The sequence below is a fragment of the Tachysurus vachellii genome, chromosome 1 (assembly GCF_030014155.1).
Source record: "Tachysurus vachellii isolate PV-2020 chromosome 1, HZAU_Pvac_v1, whole genome shotgun sequence".
In the NCBI taxonomy this organism is placed as follows: domain Eukaryota; kingdom Metazoa; phylum Chordata; class Actinopteri; order Siluriformes; family Bagridae; genus Tachysurus; species Tachysurus vachellii.
Window position 1 is genome coordinate 31,575,732 of NC_083460.1, and position 25,579 is coordinate 31,601,310.

Consider the following 25,579-nt stretch of genomic DNA (forward strand, 5'->3'; position numbering starts at 1 on the left):
ATAAATAAAATAAAATATATTTAGTCAGTCAAGTTTATACCACAGCACTGCTGAATTCTGGATTGTGTTTGGACAGAAGGAGTCATCACAGGTTTACATTAATGCACTATATAATTCTAATATGTTATAATTTCTATATTAAGAGCTCACATAGTACACATAGTACACATAGTACACAATACTGCTGAGACATCTGAAATGTGTTAAGCAGAAGTCAGGGTGAAATCCCTGTATGACTCATGGGTTTTGCTGAGACATCTGCCCTGGAACACGTGTTGAAGATGAAACTAAACAGTATAAGCTTTTTTCATGGGCAGCTAGGATTTCCAGTTCCATTCGTAGCATAATTTACATACAAAAACCCCTTGATAGTCATTACAGGGTAGTAACTAAATTTAAATGCTACAAGTTGGGTGTTAGTTTTTGGTTCCTGAAAAGCTTGAGCTAGTGATAGTGTAAAATATTCATCTTTTTGACTCAAGGTGAAAATATCGTATATTAACCTGGGATTTCCCCTCTTTTTTCTCTCGTTTTCTTATATTTAAATGTAGGTAATGTTGTAACTGTTGCAATTTCTCAAACCTGAACATTCTCATCAACATCAACTTCGTTATGCAAGCTGGTTAAAAGGGATGACTTGTTCACTAATGACATATGACTAGCAGAAAGACACTTTGCTAACTAAAACCATAAGAGTTAAACATATGAGCCTGAATGCTAAAAGACAAACATGGAAAATTATATACACTTAATACATACCTTTAGTTTTTGCCAAATCGATTTAGACAGACTAATACACAAGTGAATAAAACAATACAGTAAGCTAAAAAGCACAGTCAGTTTAGATTAGCATAAAATGTGCACACTAGCACACTAGCTTAGCAAACTAGCTACCCTGATCCTTACCAGACAAGTTACAAAATGAAAATTTTAATTAAAATCCAAAACAGGGAAATAAATCTTTAGCTTTAAAAGAGATTTTTTTAGGTTGGCATAGTGGTGGCTAGGGCAGCATTGTCTCACTGCAAGTCCAGGGTCCCTGGTTCAAGTTTGTATATGTCTCTGTGGGCTGGGTTCACTTTAAGTCAAGAATAAAGAGTTAAGAAGCTTTTATTGTCATTTCAAATATATATAGCTGACGCAGTAAATACTAAAATGAAACAACATTTTTCTAGGACCATGTGCTACATAAAACAACACAGGATTAAAAAGTAGTACTCCTATCTACATAAAGTGCCTAGTGTTCAACCTAGTGCACACTCTCACTCCCATGGTGAAGTTATTTCCTCATATGGTTTCTCTTAGCACTGCTATGCTGATGATACACAACTTACCTTCTCTTTCCCACCCTCAGATACCACTGCTTCAGATCGGATCTCAGCATGTCTGGCAGAAATATTATAATGTATGACTGCTTATCATTTAAAGCTCAATCCTAGCAAAACTGAACTTCTGATCATCCCAGGTGATTCATCCCCAAGTCATGATCTTTCAATATCCCTGCATAATGAACTGATCTCCCCTTTAGTCACAGCTCAAGCTCGCAACCTTGGGGTAACCATGGACAATCAACTGTCCTTTTCCTCCTTATGTTGTTAATGTGATTCACTCATGTCGGTTCCTTCTCTACAACATTAGAAGTATTCGGCCATTTTTGTCCACACAGGCTGCTCAGGTACTTGTTCAGTCTCTTGTCATATCAAGACTGGACCACTGCAGCGCACTGCTGGCAAGTCTACCTATGAACCCAATTTGTCATCTGCAAATGATCCAAAATGCAGCTGCCCGGCTTGTTTTCAACCTGCCAAAGTTCTACCCACCCCGCTGCTGCGATCCCTCCACTGGCTTCCGGTAGCTGCACGCATCAGATTCAAAACACTGATGCTTGCCTACAAAGCCAAAAACGGAACACCTCCCTCTTACCTCAAATCCCTTATCACTTTACTGGTTCCACCATCTCTCCAGGGTAAGAGGCAAGTATACTACAAGACTCTTTTCTGGCACCAAGGTGCTGGAATGAACTTCCCCTAGGGGTCTGGACAGCTGAGTCACTGGTTATTTTCAAATGACGGTTGAAGACCTACTTATTCATGAAATACTTCAACTAGCACTTTCTTCATATGCATATATGTTTATATATAAAATAAAAAAACTTGAACAATGTTTTAGACTCATGGTATCTTAAGTATATAACCTAGTGACCCAGAGTTAATGTATCCAATGATAGAGACTTCTGTACGTTACTCTGGAAAAGGGTGTCTGCCAAATGCTGTAAATGTAAATGTAGTGCAAGCAGTTGAAGCAGTAATAGACAATATAATACACTACAAGACAGATACATAAAATGGCATCTGTGGCAGCATTTGGTACAGTTGGTGATTTGCAGATAGCAGCAGTTAATGTGGATGTGCAGAACAGGATATAAAATGGTGCTGTAAACATAGATGTATACTGAATAAGTAAGTGTATGTGTGTATGTCAGGTAAGTACAGTTCAGTTATGGGTGTTGAGGAGTCTGATGGCTTGAGGAAATAAACTTGTTACATGGGCTGGTTGTGAGGGCATGAATGCTTTTGTATCTTTTCCCAGATGGCGGGAGGGATAATAAATGAGAATGAGTGTGAGGGATGTGAGGGGTATGTGTGGTCATCCACAATGCTGTTGGCTTTGTTTGTGATAAAGGGAAGAGAGTCTCTCTTTGTAAAACGTAGAGATGCTGCTGGGCTTTCTTGCTGATGGAGCTAGTGTTGAGGGACTAGGTGAGGTTCTCCACCAGGTGAATGTACATTCTTAATGTGGGATTTTTATATGCATCATTTTATTTTGTAAAACAAATCCTATAAAACAAAAGAGGATATTGTGAGCCACTCTCTCCCAATCTGTAAATGAAGTGATCATTGGTTTGGAAACCTCTCACATGCATTTTCATGTGCAAGTGAAAATTTCAGGAAAAAAATATTCATGTATATTTAAAAAAAGTGTTGCTGTACAAATGTAACTATTAAGCCATGATGTATTGTTTGTTTGCATTCAGTCTAGAGTCCAAAATCCTTAATGTCACCCAACCACTACTGCAAGGAGTACAGTGCTCCCTAAATTCCATCAGTATGTGGACTTTGCAACGAGAGGGGAAAACACGTTGGATCTTGTTTACACAAACATTCCCAGCGCGTATCGTGCGGAGCCCTGCCCCCACCTCGGCTACATATCTGTTATGCTAATTCCAGCATACAGACAACTCATCAGACGCACTAAACTGGTTCTGAAGCAGGTGAAAACCTGGCCAGCAGGCGCTACCTCTGCTCTTCAGCACTGCTTTGAGTGCACTGACTGGAACATCTTCAGGGAGGCTGCAACCAACGGCGACTCCATCAACTTAGAGGAGTACACGGCATCAGTGACCAGTCACATCGGCAAGTGCATTGATAACTTGACCGTCTCCAAGACCATCACCACATACTCCAACCAGAAGCTGTGGATAACTGCTAAAGTGCGTGCACTGCTGAAGACTAGAGACACACTTCAGGGTGTGCTCACCCACACCCTGAAGTGCTTCGAGAAGCTCATCATGAGGCACATCAAGACCCAGTTACCACCCTAACTGGAACCCCTACAGTTCGCATATCATCCAAACCGCTCCACGGACGATGCCATTGCCACGGCCCTTCATTTAACCCTCACCCACCTGGACAATAAAGACACATACGTATGAATGCTGTTCATAGACTTTAGTTTGGCATTCAATACAATCATCCCTCAGCACCTGATTGGGAAGCTGAGCCTGCTGAGACTGAACACCTCCCTCTGCAACTGGATCCTGGACTTCCTGACTAAGAGACCTCAGTCAGTCCGGATCAGGAACAGCATCTCCAGAACCATAACACTGAGCACTGGAGCCAATCAGGAAGCCATATTATCAAGTTCGCCAATGACATGACCGTGGTGGGTCTCATCAGCAAGAATGACGAGTCAGCATACAAAGAGGAAGTGCAACAGATAACTGACTGGTGTAGAGCCAACAACCTGTCTCTGAATGTGGATAAAACCAAAGAGATGGTTGTTGACTTCAGGAGAGCACAGAGCGACCACTTTCCGCTGAACATTGACGGATCATCTGTAGAGATCATCAACAGCACCAAATTTCTTGGTGTTCATTTAGCAGAGAACTTCACCTGGTCACTCAACACCAGTTCCATCACCAAGAAAGCCCAGCAGTGTCTCTACTTCCCTCCCCGCATCCTGACTACGTTCTACAGAGGGACCGTTGAGAGCATTCTGAGCAGCTGCATCACTGTCTGGTTCAAAGATCATTGAAGTCTCTCTTCCCTCTATCATGTACATTTACACCACACGCTGCATCCGCAAAGCCAGCAGCATTGTGGATGACCCCACACATCCCTCACACACACTCTTCACCCTCCTGCCTTCTGGAAAAAGTTACCGAAGCATTCGGGCCCTCACGTCCAGACTTTCTTTCCACAAGCCATCAGACTCCTTAAAAACTGAACTGAACTGTACTGTGCACAATGCACACAAGCACATCAACTGTATGGACTGCACAGACCTACACCAACTACACACACTTCCAATATACTGTATATCCATCAAACTGTTTACAAGCTGTTTTGCACACTGTTTTTTGCTCTTTGCACATGCTGTCTCACATTTCAGTCGATTGCTGTTTTGCACAATCCTTTACAATATCTCTGGTAACTGCTGCTATAATACTAATGTGTTCAATTCAGTATTTCTGCACACGCAATGTTGTTTCAACATACAGTATTTACACTCATGTTACGCGGTTTCTGTTTATTGTCTTTTGTGTATTGTCTTTTGTGTATTGTCTTGTATTGTTTTTTATTGTGTATTTTCTTGTCTTTTTTTTCTTGTCCTGCACCAGGTTGCACAGATGCACTTTATGTGGCTAAGACTTACTTACTAAGTCCTTATAGCTGTCTTTGTTTTTATGTAGCACCATGGTCCTGGAGAAATATTGTCTCATTTCACTGTGAGATATACTGCAACAGCTATATCTGGTTAAAATGACAATAAAAGCTTCTTGACTTGACTTGACTTGACTTGCAGCCAGAAATATGCTTTTAAATACTATGTATGCACCACTTATTGATGATGAAATAATCTTTCATATTTGTTGACATGCATCAGGAAGATGTGAAATTTCTTTGAAATTAGGTGCTTCCTAGCTGTGGCGAAACATACCAGGTATGACGTGATAAAAGTTATATGTTGTTGTGCACTTGAAATGCCAACTTTCACTGGATCGTTGTGAGTTGAAATGCCAGAAGCACCAGAACCTTAACACACTAATCTTTACAAGAAGATTTGATCCTGTTGAATAAAGATTTGTTGAGTTCATAAAGTTTTCACATGGTTTCATAATGTTTTATTTGCCCAGTAATAATCAGAAAAACAACCTACAGTGTGATGCAAAAGAAATCAATGTTTAAAGGTAATTTCCTGTTAAGAAGCATGCAAACACAAGGTCGGTTTAGTTTGACGGTTTTGAGAGCGTTGAATTAACAGGGTGTTTCACACCCTCTATATCTCAGCTATGGTTTGATTGTCAATAGAGAGAAGGTGACTGTTTAGGGTGTAACTCACAAGGATGTGGTACTTTGATGTCATCCTGTTTTTTCAGCTGATTCCACTGATTGAGTGACAGTTTGGTGTATCAAGTTAGAAAAAACAACAACAGCAACCCTTTCAGTTCACTGTAAAAAAAAAAGTGGAAAGAGGGAGATATACATTAAATTCAGTTTGGGTTTTTAGGAATCATTTGCTATTAAATGTAGGTCCGTAGACTATAATCAGCCTGTTTGGTCTTGACATGAAGAGATGCTCTCTTCTCTTCTCTTCTCTTCTCTTCTCTTCTCTTCTCTTCTCTTCTCTTCTCTTCTCTTCTCCATCTCCTCTCTTCTCTTCTCTTCTCTTCTCTTCTCTTCTCTTCTCCATCTCCTCTTCTCTTCTCTTCTCTTCTCTTCTCTTCTCTTCTCTTCTCTTCTCTTCTCTTCTCTTCTCCATCTCCTCTCTTTTCTTCTCTTCTCTTTTCTTCTTATCTCTTCTCTTCTCTTCTCTTCTCTTCTCTTCTCTTCTCTTCTCTTCTCTTCTCTTTTCTTCTCTTCTCTTCTCTTCTCTTCTCTTCTCTTCTCTTCTCTTCTCTTCTCTTCTCTTCTCTTCTCTCAAGCAGTGAAATGTAGATAAAATGTAAAATTAGACACAGAGCCCTTTTTTTAGTTTGATTCTGGAAGAATAGAATAATGAGTGTGACATGTTTAAGTGGCAAGTTGTTTTTTTTTGTTCACAGCTGGATGAGGTGAAGTGAGAAAATAAGGGAGGAGGCCGACACACACCCCAGCAGTAGTTCCTGTTTGCTGGGCTGCTTCTGCAAAATGTTGGGTAACCTATTTTTTTTCTTTTGTGAGGTCCAGTGTTTGTAAGACCGGTGGCATAATATAGGGCACTATTTGATGATGTGTATGTCTAAGTATTGCAGCAACACCTGTGAACAGAGCATAATCAAAAACATGATAGCATAAAAACATATAAAAATCTGAATCAACTGGTAGCAATTTATGTTTTTTCTTCACAAAAAAGGTGAAAGAACTTTTTGGTGTGGGGTTTTTATGGTGATTGGATTGGCATGTAGTCCTCTTTGGTTTTTAGACTATTATACATAAATAATACAATAAAAGAATTGTATATTATAGATTTTTTATTTTTAAATATATTTTCGAAATTTCTTTATTAATGCTGTGCCCTGGAATACCTCGGTGTGATGATCAAGCACAATGTCCTTACAACGAGTAACCAGTGTGATACGTGCAATAGTTTTAACTGGAAGCTGTCACAATTCTGTTGGACATTTTTAGAAGACAATGTGTAAAAAATACAGTTTAGTTCATGAGCCCTTTCTGAGCCCTGGGTGTGTCAAAATGCTATAGAAAGCTTCCTTCCTCGTTATACTGTAGCTGTGCGTAGAAGATGATTGCTCAGTGTGTGTTGAGGATGGCTGCACATGCTTCAGCATCACATGTATGAGGTAAGGCATCTTGCACAGACATATAACAAAAAAAAACATCTGAACTGGAACAAACATTAAAATGTAAAGTAACAGTAGTGTTTATAGTGCTATTTTAAAAAATAGGAAATTGTAAATAGGAAATTGTAAATGATTGTGCTTTTTTCTGAGAAACCACCTTTCAACCTTTTATATTCATACAACACAACTTGCTTGTTTCTTTTTAATGCACAGTCCAAAAAAAACACAATGTGTGGCTTAATTCAGTTTGATGAAAAGAAAAAAAAACACAAATCTAACAAATAGACTTGTTTGTGTGTGTGTTAAAGATTCTGTTTGGGTCGATTTTATTTCAATTTTATCTCTTAAACTCATCTGTAACTTAATTAGTATTGCATGTAATGTATAGTAAATTTAATGCTTTATGTTTCTGCAAGGGTTTTTTTCCCCCCAAGATTTAACCAGGGCATTTAAATACTGTCAGTGATACACTTTGCAAAACACACGCAAGACTTTTTAAACGGATAGTAAAGGAAACTCCACCTATAACCACAAGAGTAGTGGTTATGTGTAGTAAAAATACAGATATTTAAATGCACTGTGAACACGTGTCAGTATTGTATCTCAGAAGGAAACTGAAAACTTTATTTAAATAGAGGATTTGGAGGTACTGTAGATACGTTTTTCACCTTTTTCAAAAAATAAATCCAAATATAAATATTTTTAAAACGCTTTCAAACACGCTTTTTTATGATAGTAATCAACTTTTGGGCAATTATTTCAACAGAGAAGCCTGCTGTTGATTATTTTCCTATAACAGCACAACATTCAATGATTTTCTTCATACATAAAAAGCATAACTTAGAACGTTTAGGAGCAATTTGTGATTGCAAAGGCAACTTTAACTACAGATGTTTTTTATCATTGTACTGATGCACTTTAATAACACCAGATTTACCCCATAGGTATTTATGTACCAATAAAACGAATACGTTTATTCTACCAGGAAGTTGTAAGAGCTGCAGAACCAGCAGGAGAGGGAGACGAAAGACAGGAGAGTCTTCTCAGTGAGATTTGAACCAAACCTCAGAAAATCAAACCTGTGTTTCAGTCATGGAATTCATGCACACTGTTAGTAGTTCTGCACCCTGCCCAGATGTGTACAGCCAAAACAACGGAAGCATCATCCTGCAGCATTATAACTACACCGGGAGACTGCAGCACAGAACATCAAACAAGAGCAGCATCAGCACAGGTTCAGCCGTCCTCCTCTGCATCAGCGTCCTGATCATATTGGAAAACCTGCTGGTGCTGCTGGCCGTGCTGTTCCGCGTGCGCATGCACCACCGCTGGCTGAACATCTGTATTGCCAACATTGCACTCAGTGATCTGCTGACAGGTGCAGCATATGTAGTGAACATCTGCATGTCGGGACGGCACACCCTGCAGCTCAGCCCGCTCCTCTGGCTCCTGCGTGAAGGACTCCTGTTTGTGGCATTGGCCGCCTCCGTGTTCAGTTTGCTGCTGATCGCTGTGGAGCGCTATGCTACCATGCTGAAATCAGAGTCTGAGAACAGGGGCAAAAAGACATATCGGATCTACATCATGGCGGCACTATGCTGGATCACGGCGTTTATCATCGGCTTCCTGCCACTGTTTGGTTGGAACTGCATGTGTGACCTAAATTCGTGCTCAACTCTCCTGCCTCTGTACTCCAAGAGCTACATCCTGTTTGCACTGATCCTTTTCTTCATCATCCTTCTGACCATCGGCGGCCTCTATTTCTCCATCTACTGGCACGTCCGCAAGAACACAGTGACAGGCTTGATGAAGTGCAGAAAGCGGTCCATGCGGCTCCTCAAGGCTGTGATTTCCATCGTGGGTGCGTTTATGCTGTTCTGGGGCCCGTTGTTCATCCTGCTCTTTGTGGATTATTTCTGTTCCTCACGCCTCTGCAATGCTCTCTTCAGCCCACAGTGGGTCATCGCACTAGCCGTCCTCAACTCAGCCGTCAACCCGCTCATCTACTCGCTGGGCAGCCAGGATCTGCGCAAGGCCATCAAAAGCCTCCTGTGCTGCATCTGCCACCCAGACGGCTTCTCGTCCAAGGAGACGTCGAGCACATCAGTCAGCCGCCATAGCAGCCTGCGCAACAGCTTCAACAAGGTGCGTAACCTGAGCACGAGCCCACAGAGCCAGGAGAGGAGTGGGAAGAAGACCAGGCTGAGCTCCACCACCTCCTGTCTGTCTGCGTCGAGCAATTAAACCACATGTTTCACACATAAACCACAACGGATGCACACACCCACATACACAAACATGCATGCACCCACAAAACACACACACGAAAACGTTATTCACTCAAGGCCACCATCACACCTCTCAGAATAGAAAATGCACCTTTTCCTACCTTTTCTGCAGAACAAATTCTCCTAGTTTCATTTTAAAAGAATGTGTTTTAATGATCATTTTACATTTATATATTGAATAGTAACTTTCTTGATAATTGTTAGGTAACTGATGATGATGGATATTTTTGGACATATTGGATGTTATTATTGTTGTTATTGATGTTAGTGAAATGTTTACATTTGTAATGCTGTCCTGTAATATAAGAGCTCTATATCTATAATAAAGAGAAATATTTAGTGGTATTTGAAGTTGCTCTTTTTTCTGTTGCTCTTGCTTTACAGTCACTTACACCAGCTGGCCACAAGATGGCGACTTTTACACAATTCCTATTACAGGTGTTTATTACAGTTTTTCTCAATCGATTTGGTACATTTCTCCAAACTCAGGTAACAGCTCTCAAAGCAGTTAACACAGTGATCAGTACACTTTGTAATTGTCCTAAACAGATAGTAAATTCACCTTCGTTTCATACAAATCACAAATCAAAAGCATAATTTTCTCAAAACACTGTGCACAAAAATCTCTAATTTTATCACAGCAGTTCATACAGCCAACCAAATCTTTAATATATCAGGAAAAACATCTGTAACTTTTTCATTGTTCTTCACAAAGATCACAAGCATTTTTGTACCATTTTCAAAACACAACAAACAAAACTCTGTGAATTGTACAATAGTCAGTTTCACACCTTGTGTCTTCAATTAACGCCAAATTGTTATCTGATGAGTTAGTAATCCACTCAACACAGAAAAAGACAATCTCCTAATTGTTCACACAGCTGTCTTACGTAATTACAACAACTACAAAAGGGGAAGAGAAGAAGAACAAAGAAGACAAATGAGGAGATACAGTAAGACAAAAAAAAAAGAAGTATGAGCAGTGGAAACAGAAGAGGTTTAAGAGTGAGAGGTGGTGGCCAGGGTAGAGGGAGAAGAGGAAGAGGAGATAGAGAAAGATGAGATAGAGAAAGAAGAGCTGAAGATGTAGGAGGAAGAGCGAGAAGAGCTGAGGATGTAGGAAGAGGACAAGAGTTTGAAGAGATGGATAGATTGGAGGGCAATGGTATAGTGGAAAGAGAAAATATAAGAGGTGGACAGGGAGGAAGAGGAGGGCAAAGAGGAAGAGGAGGGAGGAGAGGTAGAATGAGGGTAGGGTACACGCGTGTTTCAAATGAAATCAGAGCCACACTTATTGACCATGTCATAAATCATGAGCTCTCACTGAGAGAAGCTGGCCAGAGAGTTCAGCCCAATATAAACAGATCCACAGTGGCTTCAATTATCTGTGCATTTCAGAGGGAAAACCGGTAAGTAACTATATCATTCTACTTTCACAATGAGAGTCCATGTAGTCTTGTTTGACATAGGTCTAGATCTCTACAGTAAATGTTCCTGCTTGTCCAAACCTTTTTCAGAATTGAAGTTCAGGTGGACGAACAAGACTTTTTTCAGTTGAACAAGAGCATGCCATTGTTGACATGGTGGTCCAGAACAACACCCTCCGCCTCAAAGAAATTCAGCAAAGAATAACACAGGACAATCAACTGTTCCACAATATCCACCAATGCAGTCGCTCCACAATTGACCGTGTTCTAAGAAGAAATGCTATCCGAATGAAGCAAGTATACAAAGTGCCCTTTGAGAGGAACCCCATTAGAGTGAAGGAGTTGCGATTCCAGTTTGTTCAAGTATGTGCAACCCAATTACTGCAATTTTACTGTCAACTGAAATATATATTTTTCCTGAATTTTAAGTATCTGTCCATAAACTATTCCATGCTGCTATATGTGAAAAGATTTAGGCATATCTATGTAAACCGCTGCTTCAAAGTGTGAACTCAAACTTCAGCAACAATTTCACAGTAGTATTGACTGCAATCAATGCCATTACTGTAAAACACAAATTTACTATATTTTACCTTGTGTTCTTTTTACTCTAGAGAATCTTGGAGTTGGATAGCAGTGCAACTCATTATGAGCACCTGTATATTGATGAAGCAGGCTTCAATCTTCAAAAAAAAGGAGAAGAGGGAGAAATGTGATTGGCCATCGTGCTACAGTCAATGTCCCTGGACAATGAGGAGGCAACATCACTCTCTGTGCAGCAATTTCTACAACTGTTGTTGTGGCACACAATGCTGTCTTGGGACCATACAACACAGCAAGGCTCCTATATTTTTAAACCTCAATGAAATCCTCTTTCTGCAGGGTGATCAGGAGCAAATAGTGTGGAATTTTGTAGTTGTTTGGGACAATGTCCAATTTCACCATTCAGCACTAGTGCGAGTGGTTTGAGAATCACCCACAATTCAGGATGGTGTTTCTTCCACCATATTCTCCTTTCCTGAATCCAATTGAGGAATTCTTCTCCTCTTGGAGATGGAAAGTACATGATTGCAACCCTTACAACCAAGTAAGTCTTCTTCAAGCGATGGAAGAGGCCTGTGGAGATATTGGGGCACAAGCATATCAAGGTTGGATACAGCATTCAAGGCGTTTTTTCCCACGATGCATGACTCGTTAAAATATTTTCTGTGATGTTGATGAAATTCTCTGGCCAGATGTAATTGAGAGGCATGATCAATAAAATAATTGATTCAATGAATGCAGTACATTTATCACTTTATTTTTTATTTACCTATGTACTTATTTGCATAATATATATATATTTTTGTGTGTGTGGGGTGACAACTTATTGTTGTACACCTGAACTCCTCAAAGAAAATGAAAAACATGTATTTTCATTTATTTCTTTGTGTATCTCCAGCTGAATTTGTTATAAAATCAACAGAGAACACACTTTTGGTTTTGATGTTAATATTGAATTTTAATAAATGCATTACTAGAATAAAATGCTGTGTTTCATTGTGCAGTGAATACTTAACGGTTTCGCCAGCATAAGAGTGTGTTTAGTTTGCTGTGTTAACTGTTTTGAGAGCTGTTACCTGAGTTTGGAGAAATGTACCAAATCGATCGAGAAAAACTGTAAACGTAACCATGTATTTTATATCATTCCATCTGATAAAGCAAATACCCAAATAATTGAACTAGTTGAATTGAAATGTTTAAAAAACAAAACAACAATAACAAAAAACAGCTAATGCAAGTCACATTTAAACTTTTAGCAAATATCAATTCAATTGTAAACAGAAGCATAAAGTAAAAATCTAATAATCCTAACAAAACAAAACAAAAAACAAAACAACAACAAGAAAAAGAGACAAGTCTAATTGTAAATGTAATCATTTCCAGTTAAAAAAAAAATATATTTCTTACAAATCCAGTTCCATTTGTTACGGGATGCCTTATCTGATACAGCAGATTTTATCTTAGATGTTTGGCTCCTATCAGATCCATACTGAGACTATATATTTAATACTTTAGTAAAATATTGCATTATAAAACAATGAATAACACATATTCATAACACTTTCATATAAAACACAATAAAACACATTCATAACACATTCATTAGCACTGCATTGGTATTCAAAGGCTTATGGCAAAACCTGTGCACAGAAATGATATAGTTTATCAGGGATATGGTAGCCTAGTGGTTAAGGTGTTGGGCTACCAATTGGAAGGTTGTGAGTTTGTTGCTTTGGATAAGGGTGTCTTTGTATAAGGGTGTCTATATATATATATATATATGTTTTATATGTCACTGTTTTTACTTTATTTTGGAAAACATTTTTAAAAAACATTTTTGGAAAACAACTTTAACTGCACATTTATGAAACATAATGACATTTAGAAATGTTCATTAGGTCCTTTAAGGAAGCTGTTATAACAATAAATGGTGTTGAATTCTAAATTCTGATTGGACAGAAGATATTGAGGGTAATAAATACTTTATTTTTAATATATAGATTCAACAGAAAAACAAGAATAAGTACATGGAAATACTATTAGTTCATTCAGTGGTTCCCAAACATTTCTATTACGTTCCCTCAATTAATTTAGGACTTTTAAATTCAGATTTACAGTTTTTCTCAGTCGCTTTGGAACGTTTCTCAGAGCAGAAATGAAATTCTCAAAACTACTTGTTCAACCTCCACATCATTTAGTCATTTGTGCTCATCATAAGAACATTTCTCCTTGCTTAGATCAAATTGCGAATGCTTTGGTACAGTACATCATTTAATGGATTGTGTACAAGTGTCTACAAATGAAATGAAATGAATGTGCATAACTAATTGGGTATCTTCTGGGTTGTAGCCTATAATGGAATTGGAGTCAAGTGGACCACCTTACAACTTTATATATGTGGATGAGGCTGGCTTCAATCTGAGCAAAAGCAGAAGACGTGGTCGAAATGTCATCAGCCACAGAGCTACTTTTGGTTTCCCAGGCCAGCGGGGAGGAAATATCACTATGTGTGCTGCTATGTCAGAGCACGGTGTGCTATCTCATATTCCCCTTATAGGCCTATACAACACACAGCATCTCCTCACCTTCTTGTGAGTTTCCATCACTCAAACACCATCAAGCAATGGTTTCTGACCCATAACAGAATGCTGATGCAATTTCTCCCACCCTATTCCCCATTCCTCAACCCAATTGAGGAGTTCTATTCAGCATGGAGGTGGAAGGTCTATGATTGCCAGCCACATACTCAGATGACCCTGCTGGCTGCCATGGATGCAGCATGTGAGGACATCACAGCGGAAGCCTGCAGAGGCTGGTTAAAACATTCCAGAAGATTTTTTCCACGCTGTATTGTAAGGGATGATATCTGTTGTGATGTGGATGAAAATCTGTGGCCCGACAGACTGGGACGTCAGGGGGTAGAGACAGATTGCACTGTATAGTGCAGCATGCGCAGTTCTGCCTAAGAAGTGTTTCCTATGTTTACCTTTTGGAATTTTAATTTGTGTCTTTTTATTTTCTATCACAATGACATTATATTGTAATTTTTTTTGTCAGTCCACTAGTAAAGAGAATCCTGTCCAGTCTCTTACAATCAATATCCCACATACAGTAATGTGTAAATTTGTGCTGTTGAAATTCATAGTTGCCACATAGAAGAAATTCAGCCTCCTGCATTTGCAATACTTGTACTCCAAAACATAGTTTACATCAGGAAATACTAAAATAAAGCATTGTCATATTGAAAAAATGACTAAACATTTTGACTGTCTTGTTCGTAAACAATGATAGAATGACTTGTTATTTTGATGGCAATGATATGCTCATTGATAAAAATACTTACTTTTGAGAGAAGTACTAAGGATTTTGCGCAAAAAACAGGCTTTGGCAAGAAATCCAATGTATTGTGCTGTTTGTACACAATGTTTTGAGAATGCACTTACTGATTTGCAAATCTTAAGGATGATTCGAGAAATGCTCCAAAGCAACTGAGAAAAACTGTAATAATCAGACACTCTTGATATTGTAAGTAGGAATTAGTGAAAGTAAATGGATAGATGGAGAAATGTGCACAGCATTTCAGGAGAGTGAAAAGATTAAAGCAGCATGTTCTTAATTTAAGCCCTGCTTGTTCGAACACAAAACAGAAACACACAAAAACATTCTTCATAGTTAGAGTGATATTTGTAATATTAATTTCCTAATAAAGTAAATAAAACTAAAGAAATCACACAAGTCATGAACCCCTAGTTTGGGAAGCTGTGCTTGTAATTCTCCTCATATTTCTTCAATCAGTGTGAAATGCTTGAGTAGTTGATCCAAATTCAGGAGCATGTTTCCACACGAGGCTCATTTGACCTGCAGTCTGTAGTAGACATAACATTTACAAAAGGGAGAACAGCATGCAAGATTTGTCACTGTTTGCCTGCCAAGTTTCCAGATTATGTATCAAATGTCACACGCAGTTTGAAGGATCATTAGTGAACAGAACAGCGAGAGGGGCAGGTGTCTGAGCTCAGCAGCAGCAGCCATCAGTCTGTGTAAATGCACCATAACCTGAAATGTGTTTTACTTTTATTTCCAGCTCCTTGATCTTCAGCACATTAGTGATCAGGGATGAGTGAGTGCAAAATACAGCCACGGCTCTGCTGGTCTGAATTTAGATCTGTCTAGGTGCATTTACTTTTGCCATGCCGCTCATTTTAAGATGATTGAAGACATTACTGTGGTCATATACATTACCATCCTGTTTACTACCAGTATTACACTTTAGCCTGGGATTCATGTTCATAGCACAACTACGATATATCAGTATTAGCAAGTAATAAAACCTATGGTGTGTTTCAGCTGGAGTGAGTTTTAAGTGGATTCACTGCTAACGCTACAAAGTTAATTCGTTTCCTGTAACACAAGGAAAATTAAGTCCTGAAATGTTTTCCTCCTTTTAAATAATATTAGAATATTAAAGAATTTTTTTTTATTCATTTATAATTACAGTCCCTGTTCTCATGTGCTTAAATTAACAACCGTTCTTCACCAGACTCACTTTTTTTTCTCAGTTTAAGGTAACAACTTGGTGAGAAATGACAAAGTTTAACTCTGACTATTACAAAGCGCTGACACTGGAGACTCCTTCCATAAATGTTAATTACACATCTCCTTACTGATTTCTTGACCCTATCAACATTTATGGAAGATTCTTCCAGACAAGAACAAATTCATTAATAGTTATAAACAAACCTAATTAAAAAATGTATCGACACCTAGATATATGGTTTAGTATTTAATCAATAGCTGCACTGCAGGTGAAATGATAAAGGTTAACTGACTGCAGTAAATCATGCCCATAGTCTTTTTTCTTTGTCAGCAAAAACGCAAAAAGTTAACATTTGTTGCGTGCAAATGATACTTGTGCTTCTCTCATAATTACAGCACAGCGCCTGGCCTCCGGGTGTGCAGCAGACAGGTGTGTATGTCTGTGTGTGTGTGTGTGTGTGTGTTTGTGTGTGTGTGTGTGTGTCTGAACTACTGAACACATTCCAGCACCTGAGTACACGTGAGGCCACAACGCTCTACTGTCTCCAACTGCTGGGTGTGTTTCTGTGTGTCAATCACAAGATGTAGCAGAGAACTATATTCCATTTTATAGGATTAAGAGATGTTAATTCATTGACAGAATTCACGTCATTTTTTAAAATCCTTTATCTAATGATTTTGTGGCCTTAGTGGGAGCATGCATGATTGAGCCCTGCAAGCCCTGATGATTCAGCCATTTTGACAAAATCCAACCTTATCAATGACAAACTACTGAATTATGAGGATTTGCTCTGGATCACATTCCTACTCAGACCCTGACACTGTGACATGAAAGCTCTGGTTACAGCATGCCTCAAAATTACCCTTCAGTAAGGTGTGTTTCTTAATGTATTTTACACTGAACAAACAGTTCCTGCCCTAAAGCTGATTTTCCTGTGTGATGCCACGGCATGCTGACTTGCCTAATAGTGACATCATATCTGTAAAAAGAATGCAGTTGCAACATGTCCGGCTGATTTGCAGATGATAAAATTAAAGGGCACAAGATGATAGATAGATAGATAGATAGATAGATAGATAGATAGATAGATAGATAGATAGATAGATAGATATAGAACTATATAGATATAGTTAACTTCTACTGGAAGCCCATGGTTATTCACAGTATCCACTTTTTACAATTGTAGTGAGCATCAAACCTCAAGCCAGATCAGCTCAGGCGATGTTTTTCCAGTCTGCGACTGTTCTGTTTGGCTGAGTCTGTACACAATGCAGCCTGTTCTTTTCTGACAGGAGTGGAACCTGATGTGGTAAATCCAGTTGCCTCAAAATTCCATGTGTTATGCTTTTGAGATTTTTTTTCTGCTTATCACTGTTGTAAAGAGTAATTATTTGAGTTCTAATGGACTACCTGTCGGCTCAAACAAGTCTGACCTCACATCATCAAAGCGTTTCTTTCCACTGAACAACTTTCTGTTTCTTGCACCACTCTGTATAAACCCCACAGACCATTATATTTGAGATTTCACACTCAACCTAGTAACAGCATCCATGCCAAAGTGAAAGTTTCTGAGATTTTTCTCCATTCTGGTGAAGCACTTGATCTGTTATCTGCATGATTTTATACATTTTGCTGCTGTCATATGATTGGCTGGCTGTGTAATACAATAAATGAGCATGTTCTATAAAGTGTTTATTCAGGCAGTAACCTGGGATGATCTGTGCATCCTCAACACAGTGCCTTTGTTTTCATGTTGCTTAGTTGCTTTCTAACACAGCTGGTCTTGCACAACTTAATCAAATTATAAACCACACACACACACACACACACACACACACACACAGAGCGGAAACAACTAAATGAATATCAAACAACATGAAAAAAATCCAGCTGTCAGTGTGTGAGGCGAGGATAAAAGGGCTAAGACAAGGCTATGAAATTGAAATAAGAGGCAGCTGCTTTCATCTCAGGAAACCCCGCCACGCCACCGCACACACTGAGAAACCTCAACACCCTCTGTACACACTCTGGTCACTGTGTGTGGCAGTCTAGGTCATCAGACTTCATTAAAAAATGTTAAATAATAAAAGAGGCTAATTTTTGTAATTTATTTGTATCCCACATGGTAATACAACACTCTCTCCCTTGTGCTCTGTGTGGACAGTAGGACAGAACATCTACTCTATAATTTATAGCACTTAAGCCAATTAGCCATAATCATCCTCTGTAACACACGTCTAGTATTTAAAAGCTATCATTTCCAATATTATTGGGTAATGTGTTAGAAATTAAAACTTGAATTTCCCCTTTGCCCCAAGCAACCATGGCATTTTTCTAAGCTTCGCTGCTGAGTTTTGTTCAAGCGTTACAAGGCTACTCTAATGTCAAGGCTACTCTAAACACCCTGGTCTTCAGTGATGTCTTCTTAAATCATTTTTGCACACAAACTACACTTTGCTGTGTAGCTGAATTCTGTAATGCTATAAACTCATCCATCTGGATTGAACAAAGATCATAATAGAATTTAGTGAAGAATAAATCACTGTCTTATTAGAGCAAAATAACCAACAATGATTTCTATGATGTACAAGTTGAGTTACCACCCTGAGGTTTTTCACCTTGAGATTATTTTCCTATAACATCATACTCCAAAGTGTTTTGTTTCCTTTATACCAGAGCAAACTGCCAATAATTACAACTTGTTATAGAAGCCTTTATTTTTGTCACATATACATACAGCACAGTGAAATTCTTTCTTTGCATATCCCAAATTTTGGAGGTTGGGTTCAGAGGTCTGGGTCAGCCATGATACAGAACCCTGGAGCAAAGAGGGTTAAGGGCCTTGCTCAAGGGCCCAAAGCTTGGCAGTGCTGGGGCTTGAACCCTGATCAACAACCCGAAGCTTTAACCACTTAAGCCACCACTGCACTTTTTATCTGTTACATTTTAATGTTTATTAGCTCCTGTGCTCACATACATTATAGCAGCTATAACATACATTATAGCAGCTATAAACAGCTGTTACACTTCTTGATGTTAATGAGACGAGAAAGGTTGAGACGTTACAGAGAAAATGGAAAGTAGAAACTCCTCTGTTTTGAAGATGTCAGAAAACTTAAAGCTATAGTTTTTTCTCAGATTGTTTCAAGCACTGACAGCAGAGCCTCCTTCTATAAATGTTAAATAAATGTAGATTAAATTTAAAAAATAAATAATATTTAATTTAAATTTATAAATTCTTTATAGAAAAACTTCAAGTCCCTATGACTGAGCTGTTAGCATAGAAATGATAACATGTAAAAATGACTTAATTATTATAAACATGCTATCCTTCTGATCAGAATCAAGAACTCATGCATGACCTGAAGAACAGAAACTAGTCTTTAGCACAAGACAGACTTCCATTATTTTCTGGATTTATTATCCTTGCACATAGCCTCAAACCATTTTGTGTAACAGAGATCCCCATTAATAGAAGCCATGCAGTGTTTGAGAAGTCTGAATGAGAACATGTTTATCACACAGAAACACTAGTGATAGAGTTTACATCGTGAAAGCTGATAGCCAATTGAGACCTTTAGGCTCTTCTTTTACATGCAGCTGTAAATCTCACCCGGCTCTTATAGCAGCGGCTCCGTCCAGACATGAAAGGATGAAAGCTAAAGTTAGACTCATGCATGCAAACCCAGCGAGATCTATGGTACACCTGAGATATATGACGACCATTATTCACTCGTAAATGGAGGTGACAAAAAGGCCCTAAAATAAGGAGCTGGCCATAATTCACCCTGACCGTCTGTAACGCCCAGGAACACCAAAGGGTGTTTTTTTCTGTAAGTACAAGAAAAGCAAGCAGAATTAGGTTAAAAGACAAAAAGTCACACATTTCTAGTGCCAGATCTCACTGATGACTGAATTAATAGCCTTGTTTTTGGTGAAGTAATGGATAGATAGATAAGCACTTATTAGAGATGCAGCAAATTTACTACTAGCCTTGTGTGTCCAATAGAGTTTTTCCTCAAATACATGTACAATTTATATTCCCAGACAATATGGGAGGAGAGAGGAGTGGATGGTGGATGCGGCAGAACTCCTGTTCCTGCTGAGCTGAGCCAGCTCTCTGTGAAAACACTGTTACCAGCTTAGCAGGCACCGGAGGCCTCGGCCCTCTGAGCATGCTACATCTTTTTACACTCAATTTCTCACTCTTTTTAAGCATTACATTGAGATTCCAAGTCTTCATGAACCTCGCAATGGTGTCACACTAACATGAAATGTATATTGAATAAAACATCATTTATCAAGGGACACATTCAAAATTTATTAAATATTAAACTTTGGACAAATGACTAAGGTGACTGATGATAGATATCATTTAAATCAAGAGGAAAGGTGACATTATTAGATACAGTATATCAGTTACATATGAATTGTACAAATGATTACAAATAAAGTGTGTTGGACATGCTTGAGTCACTGAAATGCAAAATTTGAGCTTCCCAATTTGACATTAATCTCCACTCAAATAGGAGGCTGACCTGATGCCTACTGCTGATATGAGGGCAGGATTGAGAGGTAAGTCAACTCTATTATTCAGAGCCAAAATGGCTTTTGAGGAAGCATTAAATGAAAACCGCCAAGCCGTAACTGGTTTGACATTTGGAGCAAACACTTCTGTGCCTACCTGGCAGACCAAACCTGTCCTTTCGTTCATTATCCCATCTGTTAGGCTCTGTTAGGTACAGTATAACCACAATGACTGGTAGAAATCCAGAAGAGCTCTGCAACATCCTGTTAGCTTTCTCACTGCAGACGCTGAACTTAGCCACTGTGAACAGTATATTTAATGGATCAATGCTCACCAATTAGCTAAGCTCTGTGCCTCAAGCAAGCAACGAGGCAGTGCATGTGGAGAAAAAAGCCACTGAACCCGGTATGAATCACAAAAAACGTATGAAATGAGCTATAGATAATCATCAAAGCTCAAGGAGGCTTCCAAGACTAGCATGCAAGAAATTCATTCGATAATTTATGCAAGAGTTTCAGTTATATCTGAGAACATGTGATGTGACGTTTCCAAAAATGTGATTCGCTGCTTGTGTTTTACTGAGTTTGGAAAAGACGCTGTGCTTAAATGATCTGACAGAACACCTTTTGACTTAGACACCGCCACAACATGCAAAAACTTGCATAGCATCAAAGGAGATTTTGACAAATAGCTAATGTCAGCAATTTGTCCAAGTGATGTCAGAGGTACAGTATATACACAGCAATATGAACCCACTGACTAGTTGTTGTTTTTTATCTGTCTTCTTTATACAGCTATAAGTTGAAGTGATCTGGAAAGTTCACTGGTGTGCCGTTATAGCAGATTTTGAGCACCATGTGAGCCGTGCAGGAGTGGAAATCCCTGGCAATGTGATTTTTCACTTCTGTTTGGCCACCAAATCACGATGCCAGGAACCCGCTCCGTCACAGCATGGTTGCCACCACAGAGCTTTCACCAGCTGCACACCACACGTTCCTCAGAGCCCCAATTTTCACCCTGTGGAGAGAGAGGAATAAGAGTTTACAAATCCACTAAATGCAAAAATAAATTTCACCCAAAGCTGTCTCAAGCCATACAATATGGCTGGATTCATGGGCTTATGGGTTTATTAATGTTAACAAATGAAAAACTATAACTAGGCAAAGAACATAAACACACTGTGTCATGCTGTTATACAAAGATTATCAACAACAGGGTTGTGGCATGAAGTGGAGTTACTGTTACCACCATGGAGTTGATTATTAACATGTCCTGTAGAGCTTAATTCCTCTTAGAAAAACAAAGATTTTATTACATTATTTAATTACAAAATACCATCATACTTTTTCTCTGTTTATAATTAATGGTGCTTGCAAATTAATGGTGCTTGTCCCGCAGCTTTTGTCCTAGACCCATGAATGAGGTGTCAAATCGATCATTGAGGAGAGGTGTGCTATGACTTTTTTAAGCGATCCAACAAACGATGTTTGCACAGCGGACATAGAAATGAAAAAATCCCATAGAAATGAATGGGAAATTCCATGAAAATCAAAAATTTGCACAACATGGACATGTGACATATCAAAACACTCAGCGCAATGAGGGGAACTGCCTCACGTGTATTCTGTTCACGTCACGTGACATCACGTGATGTCACATGAAAAAAAATATTAGCACAACATGGACATATGACATATCAAAACAATCAGCACGATGAGGGGAACTTGCCACGTGCAAGCACCATTCACATTTTCTTCAGGAAATGTACATACTAGTTACAGTTAATGTTGTAATACGTAAGTCCATGTAACAAGAAAGTGTCTGTTCTCATTTACATTATAGCAGCTAAAAATTTACATCCCTTCACCAGCTAGTCTTTTTTTTTTCTATACCTCTGACTGTATACCTCTACATAGTCCTGGCACTAAAGATAACTCCTTCTATAAATTTGAAATAAAACATCTCATTACAGAAAACATCACCATATAAATTATTTTACATTGTAGGCCATTAACATCCATCGTCCATGTGGATGAGCTGTTGCTATAGAAATGATAACGTTTTAGACCAAGTATGCAAACTGCATCTTGATAGTAGGAAGTCAAATTAGAGGACAGTAAAAGCTAATTTTTAGCTATTGTATAAATCCGTACATTGCTTTAGCACATTACAAAAACAATGTTATACAACAGTTAGTTCTGGCCCACTAGTTTGATTAGACAAGCTGTGTTCCAAGAGCACTGAAAGTTAGTAGATCATTCTGGTAGATACATATTTATGTAGTGGACACTGTCCGTGTCCACTACATAAATATTCCAATTTTAGCAACAGTCTGAACACACTGAAACTATTATTACACTTACTATGGGCAATCCATCTGTCTGTGTGTTGGCATGGCAACAGACAACACTATGATCCAGCTGCATTTCCATGGACAGAGCAAAATAATCCAAATTATTTGTCATTCTGTGTCTGAACAATCAGTTACTTCATAAAGGTTTCATGTTTATAGTACTGATCTCTAAAATCAACATCACACTGGCAATCTTACTGTTGTACTGAATAGAAGCACAGCAGAATACAGAGCTCTTGCTCTAAATATGCTTTATTTCAATACCGATTTAAGTAATTTAAGTAAAATGCTAAGATGACAGGGAATCCGGAAATACCCAAATATACATAATTTAAGCTTCCTCATTAAAGATTAGGCACAGCAACAGCCTTCTCAACTAAAATGAATAACAGTAAAACATGAACAGAAAAAATATCAAAATTAAATGGATAAATGTAAAGGTTTCTAAAACTTAATAATAACATAATAACTATTAAAACTACTCACAAACCAAAAAAAGACCAAAAATGAACTGCTTTGTTTCCCTATGATTGTAGTATCGTAACTACAAATCTATAAATCATCTGTAAAAAATGAGGTACATGAACTTAATGGATGAATCAGTATATTTTCTGTATGTAGACACTATGGCTGGGCGATACAACAAAAATATCGCATCACAATCCTTAAAGATATACATTAAAAACAGTATAACAGCATATACTGTATATTAATAGGTAAATATAAAAGGTATATTTTCATTTACAGTATAACATTAAGCTGCTTCCAATCAGTTTAAAATGATTAAAAAAATGTCAGAAAAGTGTATTATGGAATTGCTGATCATATCCCCCAGCTGTAACAGACACTCATGCTCACTCTACACTCACTGCTTGTTTTCTCGTCCTGTTTCAGAAAGACTCAGACAGTTTACGATGTGAACTGGCACCATACAACTGTGTTGCTCAATGCTTATTCTAGAGCGTGATGATGCCAAACATTTCTCCTCTGTTTACACATCTGAAGTGTAAATTTATCAATACTGCAAGTGTGTAATATGCGTTCCTCAGTCAGTACACCATTACACATTACATACAGGTCTGAATGATTAGATGAATAAAAGAAGAGGGAAGAGTGAATAATGTTCTGTGTTATTGCTACCATCCTCCACTGGAACATTCCTGCACCACCCTCACGCTGGTCTTCATAATGGCTCGATTATGACGTGCAGTCTGCTGAACTGTCTGATTCTCTCTGATAACTCCACGACAACATGACTTATTACAGCACATTTTCCATCCCTCAGGTTTTCCATACACATCACACACTGTACGCATCCTGTCTCATAAAAACCTTACACTGCATCTCCACACAAGTACATTATCAAATTATTAGGTAATTTTATACAAGGTATAAAAAAGTTATACAAAGTTAAATATTTTCTACATTTATATATTCATTTTCACTTTGAATTGAGAGATATGAATGTATTTATACTTTACATTAGTTAAATGATTTTGCTTCCGCTATTTTAGTCATGTTTGTCAATTCTCTGTATTTTTTAAAACATGTTTATTTATATCTTGTTTAATTTCTGATATGATAGCCATGTTTTATTCATTTTCTCTGTTTTCTTTTTTTTTTTTGTTTTAAATTTAGAGCTATTCGATGTATATATTCTACTTTAGTTTCAGTTTAATCTTGATTAACAATAGCAACAACAATAATCATTATAATAAAATACTTAAGGTAGTATGAGAGTGGAGAAATGCCTCACAATGAAGTCATTATTCCTTATACTGTGTAAGACAACACTTTCTGGGTAAATAAACAAATAAAAAGAAGAATGGATAAGTGAGTTATGGGAAGTCGAGAGCACTTGGCGAATAAACAGCGAATGCTCTGAGGAGCTGAGTTCCACTGGACCATCAGGCAGTAAAAGGTCAGGAGAGACAGGCTGGGGATAGATGAGATAATACTCCAGTCTCAGGGCTTAAGATGGGATGATCTATGTTTTAAATGTCAGCTCTCACTCCTACACACGTCCCTACAGCATTAAAGCGTTACGGCCTCTGTCCTGAGTGGCGGTCAGAGAGAGCTGGAAGGGGTGTGGATTCCTTCTGCTGATAATTCCTTCTGCTCGGATAATATACACGCTTCAAGTGATGTATGAATCATACAATGAAAGCAGAAAGCAATTCAATATCACAAGATTCAAGATACAAGGACTCTTCTGACAGAATATACTCATACGTCATATCCTAAAGTGTTTTATTCCTCTTATACCCTAGTAATAAATGTTTTTTTATTAATTAAAAAGCCTATTATATGTTTTACTGTTCTTACATTATAGCATGTAATGTTATAACTGACGTCCTCCCGCTAGTGTATCATTCAGCTCATTCACAGGTACTTGTACAGCAGACAATATACATAAATGGATTAAAAATGTGTGCAATCATGTTCACTATAAACATGTCTGCTTTTGCTAAATAACGTCTGACATATTCCTTTTTGAAAGACAGGATCAAATCAAACAATATTCTGAATGAGTGAAATTAGCTAAAAGAATGTAAAGAACTCTTGGTGCCTGGTCTGAGTGTGTAAAAGCTATAAATGGGTTGCTCAGGGCCGGTGTGTTCTCTTTTTGTGCATGTGTGAGCTTGAGTTAATCGCACACAGCCAAGCTTTGGTGTCGACTTGTTTACTGCCTAGTTGTAAAAGTAAAAATGTGCAGGTCTGCCAGGTTAAAGAGTACTTCTTTATGTGTGCTGCTTTGTGTGCTTGCGTGTGTTGGATTATACTCACTGAAAAGGGAGTGAAAATCTATACCTGAATTACTTTCTACACTCAGTTCAATATTT

The 25,579-nt window shown here is 38.2% G+C and overlaps 1 protein-coding gene and 2 long non-coding RNA genes across 4 annotated transcripts in view; 2 read left to right on the forward strand and 1 right to left on the reverse strand.

Annotated features, from left to right (window-relative positions):
* Window positions 1-6,932: 6,932 nt before the first annotated feature.
* s1pr4 (sphingosine-1-phosphate receptor 4) lies at window positions 6,933-9,693 on the forward strand. Of its 2 annotated transcripts, none has more exons than XM_060883297.1 (2): window positions 6,933-7,060; window positions 8,046-9,693. In XM_060883297.1, the coding sequence occupies exon 2, from the start codon at window positions 8,153-8,155 to the stop codon at window positions 9,302-9,304; it is 1,152 nt and encodes a 383-aa protein (XP_060739280.1). In that variant the 5' UTR covers window positions 6,933-7,060; window positions 8,046-8,152; the 3' UTR covers window positions 9,305-9,693. The 2 variants fall into 2 exon arrangements, with proteins under 2 accessions (XP_060739280.1, XP_060739288.1); XM_060883305.1 differs by having other exon boundaries at window positions 6,948-7,060; window positions 8,005-9,693.
* Window positions 9,694-10,361: 668 nt separating this feature from the next.
* Window positions 10,362-11,631, forward strand: LOC132842222 (uncharacterized). Its single transcript, XR_009648004.1, has 3 exons — window positions 10,362-10,757; window positions 10,866-11,138; window positions 11,390-11,631. It is a non-coding gene; the product is annotated as an uncharacterized LOC132842222 (long non-coding RNA).
* A 6,916-nt stretch (window positions 11,632-18,547) lies between these two features.
* LOC132842225 (uncharacterized) overlaps window positions 18,548-25,579 on the reverse strand; it is a 9,172-nt gene continuing 2,140 nt past the window's right edge. Inside the window, exon 2 of the long non-coding RNA XR_009648005.1 lies at window positions 18,548-21,400. This is a non-coding gene — a long non-coding RNA (uncharacterized LOC132842225). The remainder of the gene's footprint in view (window positions 21,401-25,579) is intronic.

What these genes read in the sequence shown, in the direction of transcription:
- s1pr4 (XM_060883297.1), top strand. Translation starts at nt 8,153, where the DNA reads ATGGAATTCATGCACACTGTTAGTAGTTCTGCACCCTGCCCAGATGTG.